The sequence below is a fragment of the Lynx rufus genome, unplaced genomic scaffold, assembly GCF_022079265.1.
Source record: "Lynx rufus isolate CCGP_SWC_20201006 ecotype Redwood Valley unplaced genomic scaffold, mLynRuf1.p SCAF_4, whole genome shotgun sequence".
NCBI classification, from domain to species: Eukaryota; Metazoa; Chordata; class Mammalia; order Carnivora; family Felidae; genus Lynx; species Lynx rufus.
In genome coordinates, this window is record NW_025814856.1 from 88,317,019 (window position 1) to 88,344,356 (window position 27,338).

The window sequence follows — 27,338 nt, forward strand, 5'->3', positions numbered from 1 at the left end:
CTCCCCTATGAGCACGTGCATGTGCTCTTTTAGAAAACAAAACAGAAAGACAATGGCTTAAGTATTTCCTTATATTATAAGCTAAAGCAGATGAATATTTCCAATCAATTTTTAGAATTATGACCTGTGTGCAAAAGCATGCTGTTTCAAAATCGAGATTGTAGATTAGAAGAATTTATCTTAAAAACATGGTATTTTATAAAGATTAAAACTGCTGTATGAATCATTCTATTGATTTAAATTGAAAAAACAACTTGACAAAAAAGGAGCTAAAATTAAAAGTTTTACGCTTCTTTATCGTGTTACACTAGCATGTACACAGCTATGTATAACTGAGAGCAGATCTGGGTAAGAATTATACCACTGTTGTTGATCTCTCACTCCATTAAGTATTGTTTTGGTCCTGGGAATGTAAAGTCTACTGAGCATTAAAGAATAATGGAGCAGGGGTAAATCTGTGAAATGGGAAATAGTTTCTACTTTGAAAAAATGTTGTATCAGGTTTATTACACAAATGATGTGAGAGTGAGGGGAGATGGAATCAGATAGTTCTAGATAAGAGATGTGGATAAGAAGAATGCAAAAGTTTTGTTTAAATTCACTGAAAAAGAATGCATTTTAAAAAAAGGTATCACATCCCCCAACAAGGTTTCAGTTCATTTTATGCTATCTGAATATAACTGTCTTTTATTTCAGGGTTTTAAAAAGACTATAAGTGTTCAGGACTTTTAGAAAGGTTAATCAAAGTGGTCTTTTATTCTCAAAGTCACATATTTTTCTTACATCTCTTGCCACTTAGAAACCTTTTAAGTGAACACCGGAAATAGACAAAATGCGAGAGCAAGGGGAAGTAAAAGATTTAGCTCTATAACTTATAGTGTATTTTGGAAGACTATTTTAAACAAGCGGTTTGGATTGTGAATTAATGTTTTTTCTCTGTTGACTCATTTTCACTCTGTGAACAGAAAAGTATTTATTTTAATGACTAGTTTTCGATTTCTGCTGCTCGTCAGGTCTGAAGCAAAAACGACCTGCTATAAAAGCAAACTATTTTCCCTTAGTGTGCTGGAGCCTATCCAAAATGTTCTCCTCCAGGGGTGGATGATGGTTCAAAAGAATCTGACACCATGGAAAGATCTCCATTACATGTCACTGAACTGAACTAATTCATTTATGAGCAAAGCTCCTGACTCAAACATTGTGCTCCTTCCTAAGATTTTGCCCCTTCATTTAACTTGTACTAAATAACTTTTTGTTCACCCTTTATAAATATATCATCAAGCTTGTGGATATCCACTCTAATAAGATGCACCATGTATCAAGAAATATTTAGCTTTGGAAACTGCTCAGTTAGAATTCATCACCCCTACTGCATGTTATTACAATAACAAAATACAATACTTGTAATTCATAAGTATTTGATTCAAGTCTTGCAAACATTGTTATTGTTGCTAATAACAATAAAATAATTAATTGTATTATTTTTGGTGAAATGACCTTTCCACCCTTCAAACCAGCTACTTTACTCCTAACCTATGGAAATACATGGTTTTCCCTGACCATTCTATGCCTTTTATATAAATTCCCTTTAACTAGACTTATATTTCTAACTACAAGACTGAGCTCAAAGGTTGAGTTATTTTGAAAATCAAATACTATATAATGGATATTGCACTTAGTTCAGTACCTTACACATGGTAAGTGCTCAGTAGTGACCTGCTATCACTCTTATTTCCAATTCCATTCTCCACTTTAGGTTCTGATTCTGCAGCCAAGGAGTACTGACCTCTTCTTCATACTCCTCGCACATAGTACAGTAGTTAGCATAATGGGTGAATAAATCATTGAACAGTATTTTTACATAGTAACATGGCTATATTCCTTAACAAGAGTTTTGTTTTTTTTAATTTTTTTTTCAACGTTTTTTATTTATTTTTGGGACAGAGAGAGACAGAGCATGAACGGGGGAGGGGCAGAGAGAGAGGGAGACACAGAATCGGAAACAGGCTCCAGGTTCCGAGCCATCAGCCCAGAGCCCGACGCGGAGCTCGAACTCACGGACCGCGAGATCGTGACCTGGCTGATGTCGGACGCTTAACCGACTGCGCCACCCAGGCGCCCCAAGAGTTTTTAAATATTAATAAGCATTTGTACAAGATCCAATAATTTGCTCACTGTTTTTTTTTTTTTTTTTTAACTTTTACCTATTTTTGAGAGACAGAGAGAGAGCATGAATGAGGGAGGAACAGAGACAGGGGAGACACAGAATCTGAAACGGGCTCCAGGCTCTGAGGTGTCAGCACAGAGCCTGACATGGGGCTCGAACCCACAACCATGAGATCATGACCTGAGCTGAAGTCAGACGCTTAACCAACTAAGCCACCCAGGTGCTCCTTGCTCAGTTCTTTAAAATGGTTGGTAAGTTTAGTTTACAAATGTCCCCTCAAAGTTTCTTTTCACTATCTGTTTATTACATACTTTCATTAAGTATATAATGATTTCATTAAGTATATAATATATAACATTGGAGTGAATGTTAATGTAACCAATGTCAAGTTAATAAAACTTCTGAATTAGGGCTACATTTATTAAAAATGAGATTCTACTATATATGTGAACTTATAAAAATAACAACTATATTAAGGTGAGTTAGATTTTTAAAAAGGTTTGAAGTAACCCACAGTGGAAGAATCAAAATTACTGAAATTAATAAAAATTAATTTTCTGTAAGGAAACTATACACAGTCCTATGTTTTTGCTTTATATTGTCTTCTGTCACTTGACTAGGAGAAAAAAAATTGCTTATTCTATAATAAATAAAAATATCTTCCTTTATGTTGTCCCCCAAAGAATGAACAATTTCATACGGCTCAAGTGAGGGAAGATCTCCAACCTTCAAAATACTTTCTGGACTTCAAGATTTCCTGTTCAAAGTATACCGGGATTTACCTTCTCTTACAAGTGGCAATGACCTCGCTGAATTGTAGACATTAGAGTTTGGAAGTCTTTAAGTACCTTTCATTTGTGTTGACTTAAATCACACATTTCATTAATTATACAGGTCATGCATTTGCCTGGGAGTTAAAATATTCACTTTCAAAATGAAATAAATGAAGACCAGCTGGTTGAGAGGACATGGGGCGAATGCAGGATGTATTGTAGAATTTATTTATTTATTTTTCTTTTAAGTCTTTGAATCCCTCATGTGTGGTGCCTTGCCATTTCCACATTTTAAGTTTATCCAAACTGGTTTCATGTCTTGCAGGAAAACCGTCAGGAGGGAGAAGAGTCGATTCAAACATGAGTAAAGAAGAAGGACTCAGCAGCATGCTCCACTCCAATCTCCACACAGTAATGGACAGGAGTTATTTTCAGGGAAAATTCAACTTTCAAAGCTTGTATTATGAACAAAACATTACTATGACGGATTTTTTAAACAAAAATAACATGGGTATTTTCATGGAACGTGTGCAGAAAGAAAAATATTTTAAGAAATATTATGGGTTTTCTAAACAAGGTAAATATCCCCTCGAGGACTCTCTCACCTTTTTGCATGAGTGCCCGTTGGGTAATACCGGGAACAGGATATGCCATCCCAGGCACAGTATGGGTCTCGAGCCAGGCAGCAATCAGCACAAGCACTTCCATACATGTCGCACTGATGGAATCTCACTTGGGCCACGGCAGAAGCAGATCCGATATACAGCTGTTGCTAGAGACATCAAAGAACAGAGAGGCCGCTAGTAGAAACGGACAGAACTCTCAGTGATCTTCACCTCTGTGAATATTCATTTAAATTACTGCAGTTACTGAGGATGGATAATGGAACACCGATACTTCCATTTTTTCTAAGATGGGAAATACTCCTATAGACCTGGAAGCTCGAGCAACAAAACTGCTTAACCGAGCTTGACAAAATCTTAGGAAGCTGACTCTTCTTTTGTTATCTAAATAGAAAGACTCATCAATTAACGCTGTAGGCCTTTTTAAAAGACCTGGGGGAACGTCCAATAACAGACTGGATAAGTAAATGCTCTTTTGTTGTTGCATCTTTTTTTAAAAAATTTTTCTTAATGTTTTTTTAAATTTATTTTTGAGAGAGAGACAGAGAGAGAGAGAGAGAGAGAGAGAGAGAGAGAGAGAGAGAGAATGAGTGTGGGAGGGGCAGAGAGAGACAGTGCGACACAGAATCTGAACCAGGCTCCAGTCTCTGAGCTGTCAGCAGAGAGCCAGATGTGGGGCTTGAACTCACAAACTGCGAGATCATGACCTGAGCCGAAGGCAGATGCTCAACCGACTGAGCCACCAGGCACCCCTGTTGTTTCATATTTTAAACTGAGATGTAATTAACAAATAACATTATATTAGTTTCAGTGTATACATAATGATTCCATATTTGCATATTGGGAAATGATGAACATAATAAGTCTGGTTAACACTCTTCAACACACAGGGAGAGTTGTTCTTGTGTGGTGAAAACTTTTCAAATAAGTATTAGGGTATTATTTAGTATAATCACCATGGCATTCATTACATCCCCAGGTCTTCCTTTGTAACTGGAAGTTTGTACCTTAGGATCACCTGCACATTTTGCCCACTTCCCATCCCCTGCCTCTGGGAGCTGCCAAACTGTCCTATTCATGAATTCATTTTCTGTTGTTGCTTTGTGTGTTTTAATTCCACATATCAGTAGGTTTGTATGGTTTTTGTATTTCTTCGACTTATTTCACTTAGCATAATGCCCTCAAGGTCCATTCACATTGTCACAAATGGAAGGATTTCCTTCTTTTTTGTGGCTGAATAATGTTCCAATATTCCACATATATACATCATTTTCTCTATCCATTCATCCATTGATGGCACTTAAGGTAGTTTCCATGTCTTGGCCATGGTAAATAATACTGCAATAAACATGGGTGCAGATGGCTTCCAGAGTGGGTACTTTGTTTCCTTTGGATAAATACCCAGAAATGACACTGCTTAATCATATGCTGGTTCTATTTTTAATAAATTGAGGAAACTCTGCACTGTTTTTCATATTGGCTGTAGCAATCTACACTCCAACCAATAGCGCACATTAACACTAAACATTTAAAAGAGTAACGAAGATACATACAGAGAGAATGATATGGAATCAACTGTAAGATCTGTTGTGAAGTAAATACAAGTAGCAGAGCAATGAACGTTGCATGTTCTTGTTCGCCTAAACATAAATGGTTATTTATAAATAAATTTGAGGGAATATATGTACCAACTACTTCTGGAAAAAGTTTCACCAGTAACTGGTTCTAGTAAAGCGGAGAGGCGTTTGTGTTTCACTGCACATTCTTTTGTGTTACCATCATTACCATTATTTTTGCCCTTAAAAATGTTAACAAAAAAATTACAGAATAACATCCTATCATGTCTACTCTCATGTACTTTCCTCCAATAAGGGAAAATAAAGAAACCTATTACATGTAAACCACTATGTATTTTTACTAGAATACAACTGTAACTTGTTTATGTATAAACACATGTACTTATGCTCTTCATTCTTGCCTTTACTCACACATAGAACACAAACACATACACACAACTTACTCTCTTTGAAGAAATCTCCATAGAAATAATAGGAACTGGATCCTGCAAGACATTTTTTAAAGTTGTTATTAAAGAAACATAGGAATATACCTTAATATGGTTGCAATCATCTGAACTCCTATTAGGTATGTGAGTGGTTCTATGCTAGTCCATAGCTTTCATTTTAGCAAATCAATAGGAAAACATAATTACATTAAAATATAGCTTTCTTAAAAAAAATCTTTTTAATGGAGTAGAACAGATATGTAAGATGAAAAAAGTAGTGGCTAATCTAAGTAGCTTACCATTTGTTTCTGAAATGTAATTTTTGTATTTGGGTTTGAATATTACTCTTGTTTGGGAAACCCAAATATCTCTAAATAAAATAATAAAGGCACAGCATTCTTTCTTACAATTTGAACCAGTAGAAGTGAAACAGTTATGTCTTTCAATTGGTGTTATTATTAGGAAACCATGTGATCTTTAATTGTTTTAATCCAAGTCTAATCAGAATACTTTTCTGTTGGGAGTTATTGTGGTCAAACACTACGAACCCAGGATGCTCTGAGAAAGATGAATAACTTCATTGCCTTAGAAGTGCACCAGAGGAAAGAAAATCTATCACAATGTTTTGAGAGCCTGTGTGTTATTTTAGGGTTGGTGATTAAAACTAGAGGGTCTCTAATGAGTACCACAACTCAGAAGGATTCTGCAAGCAGACAAGCAAGAGGCAGGTGAGATCTACACGATGGATGATTATCCTTCAAAGAATTATTTTTTGAAAGAGAAAATTTGATCCCGTGTCAATATTTTTTTCAATATTTTAAACTATAGAACACTTTATTCATGCATAATGCACTTATTTATTCATTCAAGTGATAATGTTTTTTTAGTGTTGATATAAACAAGATACTGTGGGGGAAGGCTCCTAATATAGTAGCTGTGGTCACTATTGTGAAATGAAATCTTACACAGAAATCCAATATGCAAGATAGACAAAAACATAGGTGCTCTGGTTGAGATAGGAACATGGTCAGCTTTGGGTGCAGCTATGGGGAATCTAATCTCCAGACAGCTAAGGTAAAATGAACTGTTTTTTATCAATAAAAATATTTTCATACATATTCATTACATACACATACAGTCAATCTTAATAATTTACAGACTGTTTTTTTTTTTTGCAAATTTTCTGAATTGCTTAAATTTATTTGTAATCCCTTCATTAATACTTATGGTGTCCTGTGGTCATTCATGGACATGTGCAGGCACACAGAAGCAATACATTTTAGTTGCCTTATAAGTATAAGGTCAATCATTGCAACACTCTGCCTTCTTGTTTCAGCTTTTGTATTTTAAACAAGTGTCCTTTCGATGGTCTATTTCGTGCTTTGTGTTGGCAATTTTGATGTTTAAAACAGCCTTTAAGCAAAGTGTTGAAGCACTGTATAGTGTTTCTAAGCTTCAAAAGGCTGTGATGTGCATTGTGGGAAAATACACGTGTTAAACAAGATTTGTTCAGGCATGAGTTATAGTGCTGTGGAACAAAGTTCAATGTTAGTTAATAAACTATATGTGAAATAAGGTGTCTTTAAATAAAAACACAAAAAGAACAATGCTGTATATTGATCAGTTGACAAAACTGTTGTGACTAGAGGCCCACAGGAAAGTAACCTTCTATTTCCCATAGGAGCATCAGTCAGTATTCACTAATTTAGTGTTCATGGTGATTCTAAAGACCATAACTGCCTTAAATATTGAGACTTGAGTCTGTGTGTGTGTGTGTGTGTGTGTGTGTGTATGCATGCATACAATTGCTTTTGTCATGTCTAATCCTTCCATTATCATTTTGCAGTTTTCTCTTTTTTAGTAAATTCTTTGTGTAATTGCTATGTTATAATAAAAGGCGATATGCTTATCATATCCCAACGTGCACAATATGAAACCTACTGCTTTGTCTGTGTTGACAGTACATTTGTAAAATGAGACTCTGCGATAATGATTCTGGAATTCGTATGTGGTACATATTATTTCTTTAAGTCACAGTTCATGCTAGCTAGGTTAATATTAGCATTTTCATTTGAATAGTCTACAATAATCAAACAGATGCATCAGGATTTTAAACCATTTCTCACTTCAGATTCACTCTGAATTCACAACATACCTGTTAGAAGAAAAAAAAAAGTGAGCCAGCATCTTTAATATTTGCAACTCATTGGCAATTGTTAATACATAAATGTTGGCTATTTCATTTCATTTTATTTTTTTACTAAAAATACCTTGAATATCTGAAGTTCTTCTAGAATTACTTCTTCCATTGATTCTGTTTCTTGGTTATAAATCGTGATTACTTTCAGTACAATTCCATTATCTGTAAGAAAGCAAAAGAAGAGATAAACCAGAAGCTTATCACAATCTGGTTTTCAAACAATTAAAAACCATGCAGCACCTATGAATTTGAATAAGATTTGAGATCTAGATGTATGAAAATTTTACTCATTGTTAGTTAAAACAATATGACCACTCATACATTCATATTTTAAAATGGCAAAAAAATAAAAATAAAAAGGGCAAAAAATAACTGTATGTCTGGCTAAGAAATAAGACCAAATAATATGTAATTATTTTTCAAATAATGTGATTCAGAAACTCAATTAAAGACTGAGAAATCAAAATATATTAATATATATACAATTATATCTGATACTATTATTACATATATATACACTTTTAATAAGAAAAATGTCAGTATATACTACTGAGAGAACAGCATAAGTCCTCCCGTACTAATCATTTAACTTCTGTAATTATCAATAATTTTATAAATTTAAATTCATAATTTAAAATTTCACCTAATTTTTATTACACTTGATATTCTGAGCTTCTTTCCAATAAAAATTTTAATAAGACACTAATTTGCTTGTAAGAATAATGTGGTGTAGTGCTAAAAATAGCTCAGGAAAAATAAGCACTTTGAAGGTGCTGGTCTAAGGGGCGCCTGGGTGGCGCAGTCGGTTAAGTGTTCGACTTCAGCCAGGTCACGATCTCGCGGTCCGGGAGTTCGAGCCCCGCGTCGGGCTCTGGGCTGATGGCTCGGAGCCTGGAGCCTGTTTCCGAGTCTGTGTCTCCCTCTCTCTCTGCCCCTCCCCCGTTCATGCTCTGTCTCTCTCTGTCCCAAAAATAAATAAAAACGTTGGAAAAAAAAAATTTAAAAAAAAGAAGGTGCTGGTCTAAGAATTTCTATGGTATGTAAGCAGTTTGTTTAAAAATTACCAAATCATGAGGGTGGGTTAATAAAATTTGATTAAAATGAGTAAAAATTACCTATATAATACATGAAAAGGAATCCAAACTATAATTTTTAAGCCAAGAATACATAGCACCTTAAAATTATTATATCAAGCAAAACACAAAGATGAAACTCAAATTATTAATTTGCAACTAGTGACTTGCAATAAAGACCCTTCCTATATACAGTATTTTATACACACCCACACAATATTAAAGCACAGGGAAAAATCATTATCATTTGTGAGATTTTCCAATGTACTCACCACACATTCATCAAATATCTTCTTTTGTGTTGAAAAGCTGTGGCTCAATATGATGGTATCTTTGAGTTAAAAATCATTTACATGATAGCATAAATATTTATCTGATATTTCTGGAATTCTCTCAAATAGCTTTGGTCAATCTAACAAGAAAGTATTTCTAAAAACAGTCTTGGACTGATATACTGTTTATGACCGGTACTTTTCCAGGTCATAAATATGTTAAAAATAACATACCTTTTCCCATGGTTAATTTTTATCAAATATTTTTCTTACTTATGACTCTTGAAAAGAAAAAGCTCTATTAATGTCACTATGAGTGAATTCATGGCCAAGTAATTTGAAGTCTGTTAAAGAAACATGACACTTTGTTAATCTTGAATCTGCAGTGCAGAGAATATCATGAACATTAACCTCCTAAAATAAGGATAAAATACAGCCTACACCAGAGATCAATTTCTGCAAATCAGATGAAGGTTTCCTTACTGAAATCTTTGCTTTTTAAAAAAGTGTGAGTGGAGAAGCCCAAGCACCAATATTAGTATCATATTCTGGTTCCTGATCTAAGTATATGCAATGTCTCTGTAGAATTATGTCTGTGATTGAAGTTACGTATGGTAGGATGCTTACTCTTCTAAATACCAACTGCTATAGCAATGATTATAATGTATATAAAAAAATGAAACGATAATTTAAAAGATTTTTTAAATGTCTATAGATTTTTAAAGTACTTGACAGAATTTTTATCTATTATCCAGATGCCAAAAGGTCCAAAGATTTCAAATTCTCTTCCACAAGCTATATGTATGGAATTGAAGTTATATATTTATTTGAAAATGTCCCTTTTCAGCATATTTCTTTGTTTTATTAATGCAGGATATTATAGCTTTGCTCTAAAAGTTTGCCTCCATTATGGGTAACAAATGGCCCATTTTGTACAAATGGATGATTCTGATGGGGCCTGATAAGCAGTGTTGTGATTATAGACTCAGTCGAAGTTACTGTCCCAAGCTGTTTAACAAATCTTGAGACCTTACTTAACAGCCAAAGGCGGGAAGGGATCTGGGGACTGAGTGCAGAACCATCCTTGCTATGGCAGCCTACTTCCTTTAGGAGAAGCTGTCTGGAACCAATGCTGTTTATGAAAATCAATTAATCCTAATCCATTTATTCAAGGATATTGACTGTGTATCAGGAATTATGGGCTGTAACCGCCTCAAATCCTCTCTTCCACTGCACAGAAAAAGCAGTGTGCAGGGGCACTCGGGTGGCTCAGTTGGTTAAGTGTCCGACCTCGGCTGAGGTCATGATCTTGTGGTTTGTGAGTCTGAGCCCCATGTTGGGCTCTGTGCTGACAGCTCAGAGCCTGGAGCCTGCTTTAGATTCTGTGTCTTTCTCTCTCTCTCAAAAATAAATAAAAACATTTTTAAAAAAAGCAGTGTACAAATGGGCTAATGGATTAATAGATTTGTTGATAGGTTTTAAAAATATTAATAATGTTAATGATTTTAAGATTCAGTACATGCGTCTCAGTACTTTGTAATCTCTTTACCTGTCCCAATAAACAAGACATCATATTGGCCATCCTCAGCTTCCACTCGATCCACTGCTATTTGTTTCAGGTTATATCTTCCATCTGTTTTTACCAGGATTGGTTTTTTATGGGCAGGTTTTATGGGCTGGTACATAAGTGGATGACTTCTTGCAAATCGGATGGCTTCATCAGGATAGTCTTTGGTGGTTCCGTACCTCCCACCATTAACTTTGCTGGCACACTGCAATACAAGTGGATAATATTTTTGTCTTACGCATAAAGAGCAAATTTGCAATCAATTATGAAAACAATCAGAAAACTGGATGTGTTCAATGAATTAACTGCAGTTAGAAATACTTAGTAACCACATATCCTTCATTAGAGAAATAAAATCTGCATTAACAATTGCAAATAAAGACTGAATCATCCCAAACATGCAGCACTAGAAAAATACAGAAAGCAGTGATATCTTGGGAAAGTGAAGTATATTTAATACTGTACAATTTGAAGGTGGTAAAAATGAATATCATCATAAATACTGTTATTATTTCCCATTTTCTGAAATTTTTTAATTTTTTCACATTGTAATTTAAGTTTTGAAGATAAACCATGTATTGTTTATAACAGAGCAAAAGCCTCTTTGTTGTGCTAAATCCTCCTCCCGAATTAAGGATCACAACTGCACAAAATAGTTTTCCCATTATTGAGACTAAGATAATATGATTGGTGATGGTTTCAGCAGACTCACTGACTATACAATCTTGGTGCTGTAACAAAGAAAACTATTTAAATTCTGTCAGTGTTAATTAAGAAAAAAAAAAACCCCTCTCCATTCTACTGTAATCTGCATGAATTTATATTATTTCTGTATGGATTCAACACAATAAACTGAGAAAGTGAGAAATATTTGCAAAAACATGCTTAAATTCTTAATTTATTGACTCTAAAAATAAATGTTCAACAGCACCTAAGTAACTTCTTGGAATACCTTTAAGTGTGTTGATTCATGCTTGTTATTAAGCACTCCCTTATTTCGTATATTTCCCTCCAGAATCAGCAGCAATTGCAATGATTATGTTGATAAAGAATTTTCCACTTTAGAGTATAAATACAGTAGTGTAGTAATCAGATTCTGCAAACAGGGCATTTTTAATGGTCTGTTTTAAAATTCAGGTCATATTTCTTAATTTGGCCTGAATTTTTCACTGGAGTGTACTTACATGATACATAATTGGAAACATTCTGGACCAGCCTGGAAGCAGTTCAGTAACCAGTCACTTCCTCCAAATCTCCTTTAATACCATGTGGTTTCAAGAAGCATTTCCAGCAAAGCCACAGGAGTGGGTTTTCTCCATTTAAATTGTAATTTCAATCAATAGAGTGAAATAAAGTATACTTTATGTCTTACTGGAAGTAATAATTTTAAGCTAGTGAGAATGATTGAAATGGTAAAGCTTTACACTTGTTAATGGAGGTAAGGTTTGTTTCCACTTTGAATTTTGGCTCTGCAAAAATGGTTTCTACTTGACTTGCAAGTACTTGTGGAATGAGCACAGCGATGGGTTTTCACCAGCTGCTCAAGAAAAAGTGTAGACTTTTGACTTGTATGACAAGTTAAATGTTTGTTCTCCGTGGTCTGTGAGCACATACAATGAGCTGACATTTTTCCAACATAGTTTTGCACAGGACACATGACACAAATTCATCATCATTGTCATCAGCATCATCGTTTTTAGATACACATGTAAGTAAAAGCACAAAAGCTTGGCTAATCAGGGAGAATGTCAGCAGCATGAGTTCACAGGTGAGTGGTGAAACTTCTGGAACTCTAGGAGCACTTTTGTATTGGCATTTTCCTTCTAAGAGCCAGGAAGGATGCTGAATGAGATGCTAAGTATACTGGTAAGGTAGAGAAAAAGCTTAATTCAGTGATGCTAAAGTGAGAAGAAAGGAGAAAGTGTGGCTGGGGGAACTTGGAGGCTGACTCAAATATTAGGATGTGAATACATGGTAACTTTCTCACGCTTGGAAATTCTATGTGGCACCAGTTCTTCTAAAGAAATGGAGGAATAGGATACTCTCTTTACTGGATGTTTCTGTGTTCACCAGTTATCTCAAAAATAAATTTTCTTTTGGGGCTACTTAGCCAAAATATCAATGACAATCTACAATTTATCAGGCTGCTTAGATGTTCTCACTGTAGATTTTTTTTTCCATTAAATAAAAAGCGTACAACCAGATACAAGAAGTGGTATTTCTTTACCATGCAAGTAATGAAGCACATTTTTAGATGTAGAATTTCTTAATTGTTTAATGCAAGTTTTGTAAAGCATCTGAAACACTGAATAAAATATTACTAAAAGAGCCTTTAAAACCTAAGAATACTTTGTTCAATGTCTAAACTTACAGAACCAGGTCTTGGGTAAGGGACTTTTCCTTCATAGAGTGACCAGTGGTATTCAGGTCCTTCCTTATGTGCATATGGTCCATTAAAGGCTGCCCGGATGCTAGACATATGATAGACACATATTGCATGCCCCCTAAATATGTTACTGGAAAAAAAAAAGATAATTACTATACTGGAGCTGACTAGCAGTCATCTAATCAAATCCTTCAGACTACAGAAATAAGGATAAAGTCTTTTGGATAAAACAGTTGCAACATCTTAAGTATAGGATATTCTACAAATATGAACTACTGCAATATTTCAAGTACTGGAACTCTAAAACTTACTGTTTCTTTACCTTATTACAAGAAACTGAAAATGGCACTGTTAGACTAAAAAAAGTGACACTTGTCACCTCACTTTATTTCTAAATCTTACATTGTGTCTTTATATTTTTTATTAAGGAAAATATCGCCTGAATATTTAAAAAGATTCATTCCCAAGTTGAATTACTCATTTTTTTAAAGTTTATTTATTTTGAGACAGGGAGAGAGCATGAGCAGGAGAGGGGCAGAGGGAGAGGGAGAGAGAGAATCCCAAGCAGGCTCCGTGTTGTCAGCACAGAGCCCCATGCAGGGCTCCATCTCAGGAACCGTGAGATCATGACCTGAGCCAAAATCAAAAGTCAGATGCTTACGTGACTGAACCACCCAGGTGCCCCTGAATTATTCATTTTAAGCTTTATTTCCTTGTATGCTGTTTCATATTCTGAGTAGACAGTGCTCACCTAATCACTACGCTGTTAGTATTGCTAATTCCGTTCAAATTTTATTTGATTTCTCAATGTATATGATTAAATAACAAGTTAAAGTCTCATGAAACTTTGGGACTTTGTTCCATTCTTTATGTTAGGTCATACAGGCATTAATAAGTTTGCTGTATGTTCCCTTCTCCTGTGACTTCCAGGTCACTGAAACTGCACTAGAGTGGAAAGATGACAGGATTACACTAGATTAATTTTGGGAAAATGACTTAAATTGTATAAAACTCAGAATATTTACCTCCAGAACTATCAGCAATTAGAATCATTTTTTTTAATAAAAAGTTCTACTTATAAAGGATAAAGACACCAGTTGACTACAATGAGTTTTACTGGGGACATTTGTGATAAATTTCTGCAAAAAGGACATTTTTAAATAATTTGTTTTAAAAATCTGGCCATATTTCTTAATTTGGTATTATCTGAACAAATTCAAACATTTCCCCAGCCTCCTCACTGTGAGAAGCAAAATAATTAATGTTTGTGAAAGTGCTTTCAACACATAGTTTCAACAACACATAGTTCTTTATAAACGTAAAAGTTCCTATACTCTGAGACACCTGTAGAGCAGCAGTTATGTTACTGTCTTAGGACATCAATTCACACATTTTATAACACACCTTGAAGCAATTGGAAATGCCTCCGATAGTGAGAAAACCAGAGATAGTCTCCCAACTAAAGTGGCAATAAACCTTTGATCACTATGCTACAAATATCAACCTTTAAGTCAGGTAACAGCTGGGACACCTTTTCCTCAGATTTATGTAAAAAATGAACAGTCAAAATTGAAATTATGGGAAAAAATAATGTGTTGTCTTTGAAATCTAGACAGTTCCATTATGCTATCATTTAGGAAAGTACCATACAAAGTGATCATACTAACCTGTGGAAAAACTATTCTGGTTATCCCATAGCTTTTATTTATTATAAAACCATGGGATTAGAATGCAACGTCTAAATTCCTTACAGGCATGAAAGTGAAGATGAAGTTAAAAAAAAAAAAAAGTGAGGACTGTGGACTGTGACAACTTCCAATCTACATTCACTAATTTTCTTTGCATCAAGGAAGAACTGATAGCAAAATTGTTTCCATATTTCTCTGCTGAAGAGAAGGTCTCCTTACAATTGCACAATATTTATCAAAAGAACTTTATTATTTTTTTTTCAAAGTGACCATAAGAAATCACCTGCTGAAAAAAACAAACAACTTTGTGGAGAGATCGAGAACAAACAAGGTAAAAATTACAATATAGCTGAAGACCAGTGCAGTGCAAAAGAGGAAGTGAGTTCTGGCATTCTATCCTTGTCTAGAGAATTGAGGGATATTCTTTACTTCTCATTTAGAATTGAGGGATATTCTTTACTTCTCATTCCAGTCATTTCGGCTCCAGTCTCTCCTATCTGGAAAGACACACTCAAGAAAGTATATGTGTAAACTTTCAACCAAAACTGATGCTAGTAATATTTTTTCATTCATGTACTGCCACACATGAAGTAGTATTTCATTTTTACCAACACTCCTCAATGGACATAAAATAAAACATGTTAAAGAGAAAAGTAATAGATTCTAGGCCCTAAACTTAAACACCTTATTTAAATTTAAAACATGGAAAGCAAATCATAAATACATGTTCTCTGTGAATCCACATAGGACTGGGACAGCCTGAGTAAGAGAGTGAGCATAAGAGAGAGTGCTCTATTTAAGAGTCTTGATTAAGGAATCAAGGAGTATTTCTTATAGATGGCAACTGACAAGTACTGGTGAACTGATATAAACCAGTGTTGGAAGACAGTCATTTAAAGCAAGAGAGGTGGGTAAATAAAATCATAGTGATGGGACCCATGGATTCTGTCAAGGTATAATCTAAAAAGCATAACATCAGAGAGCCAGAGGAAAAACTTCCAAAACTGAGTAACAGTTGACAAAGACGTTTGAAAACCTGACTCGGAAAACTATATGACAATTAAAGTAATTATTCTACCCTCTATAACCCAAAACTCAGATCTTATAAACTATATGAGAAGAAAATCATTCTGTTGTAGGTCAGAGAGGGAGGAAATTAGGATACTGAGCACAGAAGGATGCTGGGGTGCTTCAAACAGACACGCAGATCTGAATTGAGATCATGGCTTTAAAAATGAAAGAAAACTTGCAAACATGAGAACAAAGAAAAATTGGTGACATAAAAAGAGACAATGACAATGACAATGGGTCAACAGTATTTCCAACTTACAGACACCATGAAAGGGTAAGGCATATTTTGTTTCATAATGTTTTTATTGACCATATATGCATTTCTCACCTGGTAGTGTTAAAGAGTCCAAATATCACTGGGTTCTTAGGATCTCTGGTATGTAGCAAGAAAATATCCTCTGAAAATTAAAGTCCATTACATTAGTATTTGTAGTCCTCTTTGCATGTAAAGAAAAATATATTGACATAAAGTAGCTAAGAATCCATTACAGATATAAGATATCAATGTCTTTCCATACACGGTCATACGACCCTGACCAAATCACAAAAAAGTGAAATACTTGGCTATTCAGGATGACTCTGAGCTGGGCCTTAAGGAAGGAATGAGGTGCTGACTGTAAGCTACACAGAGGGATCTCCTGTTCCTGCAACTCCTTTGACCCCACCATGTGGACCTGGCCAAAATGAGAAGAACGGAAACTTGCACACTGCAGGAAGCAAGTCTCCATAAGTGAGATAGTGAGGGTTTATTGAGGAGAACAAACATCAAAGGGTAACATTTAATTCTTTCAATTCAGTAAGATTTACCTAATTCATCAAAATACGTGTCAATTCCATTCATTCCTGGTACTGAGCAAACAAGTCTTGCTTTGAGGAACGTGCTCCACTTATTGACCAGTATTCTCTGTCCTCCTACATCATTCTGTGACAAACAAAATCATGCAAATGAGTACCAAAAGAACTTTTTAACAACAAATTTTGCAATATTAAACAGGCAGATGGCAAGAGTTGTAGCTTTTTTATTTAATCTGGAAATTGGAGCCTAATTCTCAAATAATACCACAGATGCATTTCCCCATAAACATTCTTTGAGATTTCCACCTTCCACCTGGTTAGTATACTTTTACTCTGTCCATTAAATATACTTTCCAGGTGTTAAAGAATGCTAATAGACTGGTGTTTCTTATATAAAGCACTGGTAACGGTAACCTTCAATATTATTTTATTGATAAATACGGTATCATAATATGGTAACCTTCAATATTATTTTATTGATAAATAATCTGCTTATCTCAGAAAAAGCACCATTATTTTTTTCTTTTAGAAAAATCTTGAATTACATACACATACATATGCATACACCATACCTATATGTTTGCACACATATATACACACAAATGTACATCCATGGCTATACATACGTATTTATAACTTTCTTCTTAAATTTATTCTGAAATATCAAAGTAACTTAACAGCTGTAATATTATTAGCAATCTGTCAATATATATTGCTCCTTCAGTTGATTTTGAATGTCTCCCAACAGCCTATCTGTTGGTTAAGCATCCGAGTCTTGATTTCAGCTCAGGTCATGATCTCATGGTTTATGGGACTGAGCCCCACATCAGGCTCTGTGATGACAGTGCAGAACTTGCTTGGGATTCTCTCTCTCTCTCTCCCCCCACCCTCAAAAATAAATGAATGTAAAGAAAAAAAACAATATAAAACCTTCAGGAGATGTGAAGTATAATTATTAGACAGCAAATGCTGATTTTAGGCAGCCTACAGAATAGTATCAAGTATTTTATAGTAGAAAGCCTACTGGGACACCTGGGTGGCTCAGCCCATTAAACGTCTATCTCTGGATTTTGGCTCAAGTCATTATCTTGCAGTTCGTGAGTTCAAGTCCCGTGTCAAGCTCTGTGCTAACAGCGCAGAGCCTGCTTGGAATTCTCTCTCTCCCTCTCTCTGTGGCGCTCCCCTGCTCACGCTCTCTCTCTCTTGCTCTATCAAGTAAATCAACTTACAAAACTTAAAAAGAAACTTAAAAAATAAAAAAGAAAAAAAAAAACGAACAAATGACCAAGGCCTGACCATAAATTGTGAGCTAAGCACACGGATGAGAGAGAAAGGTGGTCCTCACCACACAGAGTCTCCCCACTCTGGTGTAAATTGCATGGGCACTGTTTTCTGCCTCTAGGGCCTTCTCGGTAAAAAAGAAATACACTTTGTTGTCATCTCGGTCTTCATTGTCAGGAATCATATATGAACCGACAAATTTTGGTTCTACAGGTATAAAAAAGTAGAAGAAAAGTAAAACAGCTATTACAAGAAAATGACAAGGTTATTCTAATATATTACATATCACACAAACACGTCAGCATAACTTTCAACATTTCATGAAGAAATAAAGTTATTTCCTTTAAATGTTGTATGCACATTAAAATCATGTAGATATCTCCATTCTCTTTGCAAACTAACATTTTGTTTGGAACTATTACAGGCAATTTTAATAGGAAAATAAGAGTCACGAAAGGAAAAATCAGTTTGAAACAGCATACCTTAAAATTCATTCAAAGAACAGATTAGGGGCATGAGGGTGATCATCTGCATAAATTTCCTCCCAAACATATAAAAAGTCAACATAAATACCTAATAGAGAAGTTTCAATAGAGAAGTTTATCAATTTTTTAAGTTCATAGATTATCTATCAGGGTAGCTCACGGAAGACCATTTTAAGGTAGCAAATGTATTTTAAGCCTTTCTGTTTGTAGTCTAAGGAATCTGAGTGAACCCCCTTGACTGATATGGTATGTCAAATATTTTAATGGTAACATGCTGCCAGTAATGACTAAAGGTTAATAAAAAGGCTAAAAATAACAAAAACACTATTAAATGATGCTTTAATCTCTGGATAGGTCAGGGTGCCCAAATATAAACATTATTCCTTATAAAGAATTCTATCAATGAATGGCTAGTGATTTTCCTAGGGTTTAATTTGTCTCTAAACACAATGTGATCTTATTAAAACAAGTAAAACAATGGAATCAATTCATCCAAAATTATACCAACTGACAAGAGAAAACAAAGCTACTTACTAGATGAAAGGATTTTTTTGCTTTTCATGTATTTAGTTGGTTTTCTCCATTTAAATTCTGATTTCTAAGTATTGTTATGGGGGTAACATAGTTTTATAATAATGTCAATCCATTTTGATACAAAATGTTATATATATATTGCAGATTTTCAAGAACACTACTAATAAAAAATCCTGAAATTTGTAAAACACTATCAATGGCATTTGTATTATTACTACAATCAAAACATGGCAAGTTTCTCATGAGTTCTAGACTTGTTTTCAGTTCTGATTTACATACTCTTTTCTCCTCAACCCCACCTTTTAACAGGCGCTCGTCGTCATGCTCAGTGCGAATATGAGCCAATCGACCCATGCTCCGGAAGATTGCAGCATCTCTGCCCCAGTAGTCACTGTAGAGGCCAGCAAACAATTCACTACCTACAGGGAAACGTCAGTTAAAAAGAAGTCAGTATTTGTTTCTGGATCTGACGGCCATATATAAGCCACAATTACAGTAAACATATCCAGGTTTACTGCACATATAACCTATGGAATTAATATAAGAGCATGGATGGTATATTCATATTGCCAGGCTTGGAATCCTGATTCGACCACTTACTAGCTGTGTGAAATTGGGCTAGGTGCTTAACCTACCTGTGTCTCAGTTTCCTCACATACAAATAGGAATAGCACTCAAAAGTATTATAAAGAGTAAAGCACTTCAAAGAATAGCTGACATATACTAAGACCTATATGAGTATTTGATAAGTAATGTGATTCATCTTATTTTATTAAACTTTTAGCCTTCATATGAAGGTATTATTATTATTATTGGTACTATGTGCAAGTCAGCTCACTCGAATCCTTGGAACAAGAAATTGCTTCCATTAACATAATTTTATTTTTCAAATTTTTTTTAATGTTTACTTATTTTTGAGAGACAGAGTGTGAGCAGGAGAGGGACAGAGATAGGGGGAGACGCAGAATCCAAAGCAGGCTCCAGGCTCAGAGCTGTCAGCACAGAGTCTACCCGGGGCTCGAACTCCTGAACTGTGAGATCATGACCTGAGCTGAAGTTGGACACCTAATTGACTGAGCCACCCAGGTGCCCCTCTGTTAACATGATTTTAGTGTAGGAACCACAAAGTCTGACAAAGTCACGTATAATATGATTAGTTATCATTTAATTTTAAGTTTGTGGCTTAGATAGGAATGGCATAAAGAATTTATAACTTAATCAGTCAGAATGAATGAAGTTGGCTCTAACATGCGGTGGAGGTCCCAGACTAAAATCAGACCAAGGAACCACAAACGTATGGTTCCTTGAAATGACAACGTGTCCTTGGTTTCAAGAAATGACAATGTGTCCTTGCAGACACCAGAAAGAAAGACATTAAAATAGCTTATGAGAAAGGAATAAAAATAACAAATAGAAAAATAACATAAAGATACAGGGAACTGAGGAAGACCAGCACGTATCAAGCATAGGGACTTGGAGTTCTCTTTTGTCAAAGGGACAACAAAAGATAATCAGTGTGCCCATGAGTGATGCCAGAAGGATTGTCCCGGGCCTATGCCTTGCAAATAGCTCTGAAAGGAAGCAAATGAGAGTAGCAGAGAGAAGCAGTAACCTCAATTTAGGGTGGTAAAATTCTTATAAAGAATATCATATAACTCTGGTAAGGTTTAAAAATATATAACTGATGACTATACTGAACTCAACATACTAATGTTTTTCTGTTAAATAAGGAATGTGTACAGATATGTGTACACATGGTATTTAAAGTGCTTTACATGTAAGAGAATTGAAATGAATTATATTTTTATTTAATGAATTTAATTGAATATTTAATTTTAGAATTAGAATTATTAAACTTACAGGTATAAAGATTTAACCAAGTATATAAACAGAATTTAAGAGAACTTGATATCATGTTTATACATTTTATTAATTCAATTTAAAAAATTATTTCAGCATTTATAAAGGGCTTTTTCTAAGTTAAGGCCTTTAAAAGTCTGAAAAATCTTGAGTAGACTATCTTTGTATGGTTGAAAATTTGAAAGAGCAATCAAATATGTTGTAAATAGGACACTTTACAAAGGAGTTTATTTTCAACTTGAGTTAACTGAGTTTTTAAAAAGTGAAAATAATGCTTTTGTTTTACCAGATTTAAAAAATAGAATAAGGAGATACAAATTGAATTTGAAGGCTTGAGAAAAATAAGTTTTCAGGTATGTTATAATTATAAATTAATTTTCATTTATACAGAGGCAAGGAAATAGTTTTTTGTTGTTTTTGTTGTTGTTGGTTCACAAAATCCACTATGAATACTTAAATATATATAGGAAATACATAAATAAAATCCAGGTTTCCCACAAATGAATTCACCTTTAAACTATACATAAATATAAAAAGAAAGAAGAGAGACAGAGGCAAATGTGGGAGAATATTAATAATTAATGAATCAAGGTAAATGGTATAAAGGTGTAAATTTTATTCCTCTTTCAATTTTTCTTTGTATTTGAAAATTTTCAAGATAACAAGTTTAAAGAAAGCTGTATTTACTGAGTTCATCTCATATACTCAAATGTATACTAAGTGAGAGGTGTGATAGAGAAAATAATAGAAACTGAAAAAACAAAGATGCTTTATATCTGGACTTAAAATATAATTGGATAGAGGAAAGTATTATCAGAACTCTTATTTAAACATAGTCTTTGGTAACAGGGAAAAAAAACGACACAATTTATATCAAAGTCAGTTAGTGTTATATTCAGCCAAAAGTTATATCTGTATGTAGAAAAGGCATATTTTGAGATAAAATGGTATCAATAGTTAGGAATAGAAACCACAGGTGGGATGCATTCTGCACTACTTGAGCATGGATAAAATGCTAAATTCATTAAAAGGCCTTGGGGAACATTATGGCCTAAATGAATGAGTTGATCCATAAAAGGGTTAATTGACTACTGAACCACCAGAGTGAGGATTTTTCTGAAATATTTTTGTTGTTAATTATTAAACTTCATGATATTCCCCATATAAAATATAAAGTCCATTTTATATAATTATTCTAAGCAAAACTTATTTTCCTAATATGGGCTTGGCTGAATGCTTTATGCATAATGGGTACAAAAAATAGAATTCTTAAAAATCATGATCGTTTTCTATTCCTTAAGCTTTTAATATTTGATTTAACTTAGTTTCTCAAGCTATTTCTAGAACTCTGATATTTGAAAACGCTATTATATGAATATAATCTTATTATTTCACATCAATTTCATTGCACTCACCCAGTCTGAAACACTGTGTCAAAATTTTACTTGTTTTAATCAGTTTTACCAACTTAACAAACACGTACCCCTTGGAGCCACTAGATGGCAACCTTAGGATAGCAAATACTACTATATCCAAGGCAGGTTATCTGCACAACGGAAAAGATGATAGATTACCAATTTTACCCAATTTCCCTTTTTGTATTCAGATAAAAGAAAACAGTTTGTGAGCAATTCAAATAACACAATATGAACTGTATGACTTGAACTTCAAAGAAACCAGACAGGTGCTAAAAAACTATGCTGTGTAAAACTGAACCAAATGTGTTTCTGTTGGAAATGTTAGGTTTTCCTCAGAAGGGAAAGATTCTCCTTTCATAGCTTATTATCATTGTAAAGAACAAAATAAATCCAGAGCAATAGATAGTAATTATGCTTGATAAAATACTTTCCAAAGGAAAACACTTTAATGAAAAACCATAAAGTAGAATAAGGCTTTAGGCACAAATATTACCTAATAGTAATTAAATGAGCCAAAATATTCAGCATCATTATAACTGATACTGTTTACAACAAATATGTAAACTACATATCACAATATTTTAATCGACAACTTTACTTTAAAATTATAACCATTTGACATAATTAAGATAAATTTGTGAATCAATAGTTTGGTATTTTACAGAGTACAAAAAATTTCTGGATAAATCATATTTTCATGGATTAAAAACAAACATGTCTATAGAGACATGATATTCAATAAACACATTAACTTAGCCAGAAATTTAACTAGTATCTTATCTCTTGTGATATACTGAATATAAATAACCAACTGCATTTTTATGCCATACATTACTTTTCATTTGTTATAGCACTGACTTATATTGGAAACTGATGTTATGTTAATTTTAGATGGTCATGTGTGGTTATAATTAGACAATAGAACATCTGCAGGGTATTTTGACAGGTGAATGAAACTTATTATTGTCATGCTCAATGTACTCTCTTTGTACAGATACAACAATAGTTCTGTCTGCACTGGAAATCTGTCATACTAAGTCTCCAGCTCGAAATCTGCTGTTTGGCTGTGGCCAAACTGTTCAATAGCTCATGGTCTTGGTTACCTGTAAAATCAGAGACCAACATGTAATTTCTTGAGCCTGCCAAGCTTTTATGTTCTCTCTGCCTGGGAATGTTTTGCCTGGAACTCTGCATCTCCTTTCCTGTTTTACCTCCCATACCCAGCGACTGCCCATTCCCTCCATGAAGCCTTCCTTGGCTAAACTTTTGTTAGTTGAGTGATTTCTAGTACCACCACAGGCCTGGTGCCTATTTCTATCATACTGCTCATCCTACTATATTTTAACTGCTTATATGTTTGGCATTATGTCTCACTAGAATGTAGGCTTCTTGATATGTCTTGTATATTCTCTTGCACAGCATCTGGGATACAGGAAATGCTCAATCAGCATTTGCTGAATCAGTGAAGAGCATAATGAATTAATAAGTGAGCATATTTAAAAATTATTTTAGGTGTTTAAATTAAGCTATGAAAATACAATAAGAACACTGAGGACAAAATCCTGATTTCTCACAAATCTTCAGGAGAAAAAAATGATTAGGCATTTATATGAAAAACAGAGTTCCTTGAATTTCTGTTCCTTAAAAAGCTATATTTAATCATTTTAATTCATGAACACAGGACTCTATTTTCTTCCAGTATTTGTCCCTTATAGTTTCAGCCCCCAAAACTGTGTCTACACTAAATTGCTTATATGAAAGAAAATAAGACAATCATTTGACTCTTCGCAGGATACAAAGTAAATCCAGTGTAAATAATTCCAAGTTACAATGCATCATTCAAATAGTTTTCTACCTAATTCCTTTTTTTACAATACAAACTCTAATTGAAGTTTCAGTTAAACATATTGCATTGTCTTAGTATTTTATGAAAGTTATCAACAGCTTTGCTCATTGGCTGTATACTTACTAATTGATTCAAGATTTTATTCACCATGTTTGAAATACAGATTTTAATTATTCGGTAAGAAAAAATACACAGTTTATCTTCTTAAGATTTACTCAAGCATTTCTCCTATTTATGCTGGAAATGTCTACACATCTAAATAATGTAAAGTATATTTTATATTTGCCTTATGGATAGCACATGGCTGAAGACTGATTTAACTGCCTCATTTTATAACTGAATTCTGTAATTCTTTTAGGAAATCATTCTGATATCAGATGCATCATTTTGCAGAATGACTAAAACAGGCATCACGGCAAACAGAAACCAAATGCACTTGAGGGGAGAGGAAGGATACGAATGATCCGTATGTTCCAACATCCACAACCCAGGTCCCACTCACTCTCTGCTTAGGATGCTAAAAGAAATCAGGCAAAAAGTATCCCCCTATTAGTTACAGTTGTTTGGACTTTTTTTTTTTCTTCTATCCTTATGATTTTTTTGTTTGTTTGTTTTGAGGAATCCATAAACAAAATATTCAAAGAGCCCCTTAGAAACTCGTAGTTACAGCCAGAAGCAACAGTAAGCAAGTGGATAATTGGCATTTTGCCAAATGTGAGAGAGCAACAGACTTGGATAAGAAATTATAGAAATTCTTGAGGTGCCTGGGTGGCTCAGTTCGTTGAGCGTCCAGCTTCGGCTTAGGTCACAATCTCATGGTTTGTGAGGTCGAGCCTCGCATTGGGCTCTGTGCTGACAGCTCAGAGCCTGGAGCCTGGTTCAGATTCTGTGTCTCCCTCTCTCTCTGCTCCTCTCCTGCTCATGCTCTGTCTCTGTCTCTCTCTCTCAAAAAAATAAATAAACATTTTAAAAAATTAAAAAAAAATTATATTCTTTAGGGACAGATGCTATATAAATGGAATGCCTTCAAGAAATAAGCCAATACACTTCACTTGTTATGTTTATAAAGGATGCAATTTTTTTTTTTAACGTTTATTTATTTTTGGGACAAAGAGAGACAGAGCATGAACGGGGGAGGGGCAGAGGGAGAGGGAGACACAGAATCGGAAACAGGCTCCAGGCTCTGAGCCATCAGCCCAGAGCCCGACACGGGGCTCGAACTCACGGACCGCGAGATCGTGACCTGGCTGAAGTCACACGCTTAACCGACTGCACCACCCAGGCGCCCCAGGACGCAATTTTAAAGACATACATTTTACCTTCATTTAGATGGTTTCATTTATTTTTCTAATATTTATGAAGTCATATTTTGTGCCAGAACCATTCATTCATAACTCTGTCCTGAATACAATTAATTTAAAAGGAACATTTATTTAAAAATTTTTTTCATGCTATTAAGAGCTTGAAATAATCACTTAAATTTCCCCATGCATATATTCCAACCTCCTTTCATTCAATCAGCACTGACCTCCAATTCACAGAATATACAATGAGGAAATATATTCACAAAGATCTCATTATTATGAATAAAAGTGCAGGAAGAAAATTTCAGTGGCTATAAACTTTTTAAATTTATTTGCTGAAAAAGGTAATATAGGACCAAAAAAAAAAAAGCACAGAAAGAAAATTTCAGTGAGTAAAATATCTTATTCATGGTTATTTGCTGAAATAAAATTTAGTCAGTCTTTAATTTCAGAAATATTCTAAAAATATCCTAACAACAAAGCGAACACTTTGAAAGCAAAGAAAAAGTACATGACAAATTAGAATGATACCCTCCAAATGCTAGTAACATGCATGTTAGCATACTTTAGTCGCATCAGGTATGGTAAATATTAAATGGCACCTGGGACTAGTGATACAAATCTGAATCAGAATGAAATGTTAAAAAAATGGCAACAGAACTGAGAGGGCAAAATATAAGGAAAATCCTGCAGTTGCTGAAGGTGTTATCAACTTATTAAGAGTATTGCAATATTACACCCAACACAGGTTATGAAAAAGAGTCAGCCAATATTTTCCTTCTGGGACAAAATAATATATGACATAAAGAAAAGATTTCTTGCATTTTTTGGGTTATTTATTTTGAGAGAGAGACAAAGAGAGCAGGGGAGGGGCAGAGAGAGAGGGAGAGACAGAGATTCCCAAGCAGGCTCCACAGTGTGAGAGCAGAGCTTGATGTGGGGATTGAACCCACGAAATGTGAGATCGTGACCTGAGCTGAAGTCAAAAGTCAGACGCTTAACTGAATGAGCCACCCAGGTGCCCCAAGAACCTTGACTTTTTATTTGGTAGCAAGGTAAGTACTAAGTATCTTTGGATGAAAGGGAGAGGCAAGTAATGTAGCAATTTATTTTACTAAATAATTCATTGTTTCAATAAAGTGTTTTTAAAATCAGGGTGTGATGTCTTATATTCTTCACACAGTTACTTAAGACCATTTAAAATACAATATTACTAATCACAGTGGGGGGGGTGGGAAATGTGGCTAAACATGTAGAAATTTTGCACCTGCAATATGAATTTATATGCTACCAAGATAACATATTAATACCAAGTGGCATTTGAAGAGCAACCTAATTAATATAAGATTTGATATCAAATGATTTCTAAACATAGAGAACATAGACTGCTTTACTCCTAAAAACCTGTTTCACGTGGAATCACTGCACAATACAGCATTTCATTTCTACATCAGATTATAAAACATGGTCATCAACTTATCTTTTACCTAGCAAATACTCTTTCTTTAGTTTTTCCATAAGATTTTACTTTATGTGATCTTCAGCTAACTGAATTTAAGTGACTGAAACGAAAACTGTATATAAAGTTGAGAAATTAAAGACGCTCTTTGATTTGCCACCACATTTATTTTTTTCCCTTTGGGGGCCTTGTTAGTTTTATGAGTATTGTTACAAATTTGAATTCCTTATCACGACAGCACATCTTAAGGTGAGCAGGCACTAAACAGGTAGCGCGACCTATAATTAACAAGGAAACGAAGAAGTATCATGGCCTAAAGATGGTCATCATTTTGCTGAAGTCTTGTCCTAACCCATCAACAGAGAACACGTGTGGCCATAAAATACCACATTAACGCATTCTTTCCCTGTCAGTAAGTTACATCAAGCTTGCCAAACTCCAACTCAGGTAGCTCCATTTTTCCAGCCCAAATTCTTGCTGTGTTTTCAATTGGGTGAATTACTTCTACTTCCTCTCTTTTAGAGTTGCTGG

At 34.5% G+C, this 27,338-nt stretch overlaps 1 protein-coding gene across 1 annotated transcript in view; it reads right to left on the minus strand.

The window, feature by feature from the left end:
• Positions 1-27,338, minus strand: part of SEMA3E (semaphorin 3E) — a 237,298-nt gene that overhangs the window by 21,442 nt on the left and 188,518 nt on the right. Inside the window, exons 6-14 of the mRNA XM_047097093.1 lie at positions 19,220-19,339; positions 17,966-18,108; positions 16,633-16,747; positions 16,154-16,223; positions 13,052-13,196; positions 10,663-10,885; positions 7,839-7,930; positions 5,584-5,625; positions 3,546-3,712 (exon numbers count right to left, since the gene is read on the minus strand). Coding sequence (XP_046953049.1) covers positions 3,546-3,712; positions 5,584-5,625; positions 7,839-7,930; positions 10,663-10,885; positions 13,052-13,196; positions 16,154-16,223; positions 16,633-16,747; positions 17,966-18,108; positions 19,220-19,339 — 1,117 coding nt within the window. The remainder of the gene's footprint in view (positions 1-3,545; positions 3,713-5,583; positions 5,626-7,838; positions 7,931-10,662; positions 10,886-13,051; positions 13,197-16,153; positions 16,224-16,632; positions 16,748-17,965; positions 18,109-19,219; positions 19,340-27,338) is intronic.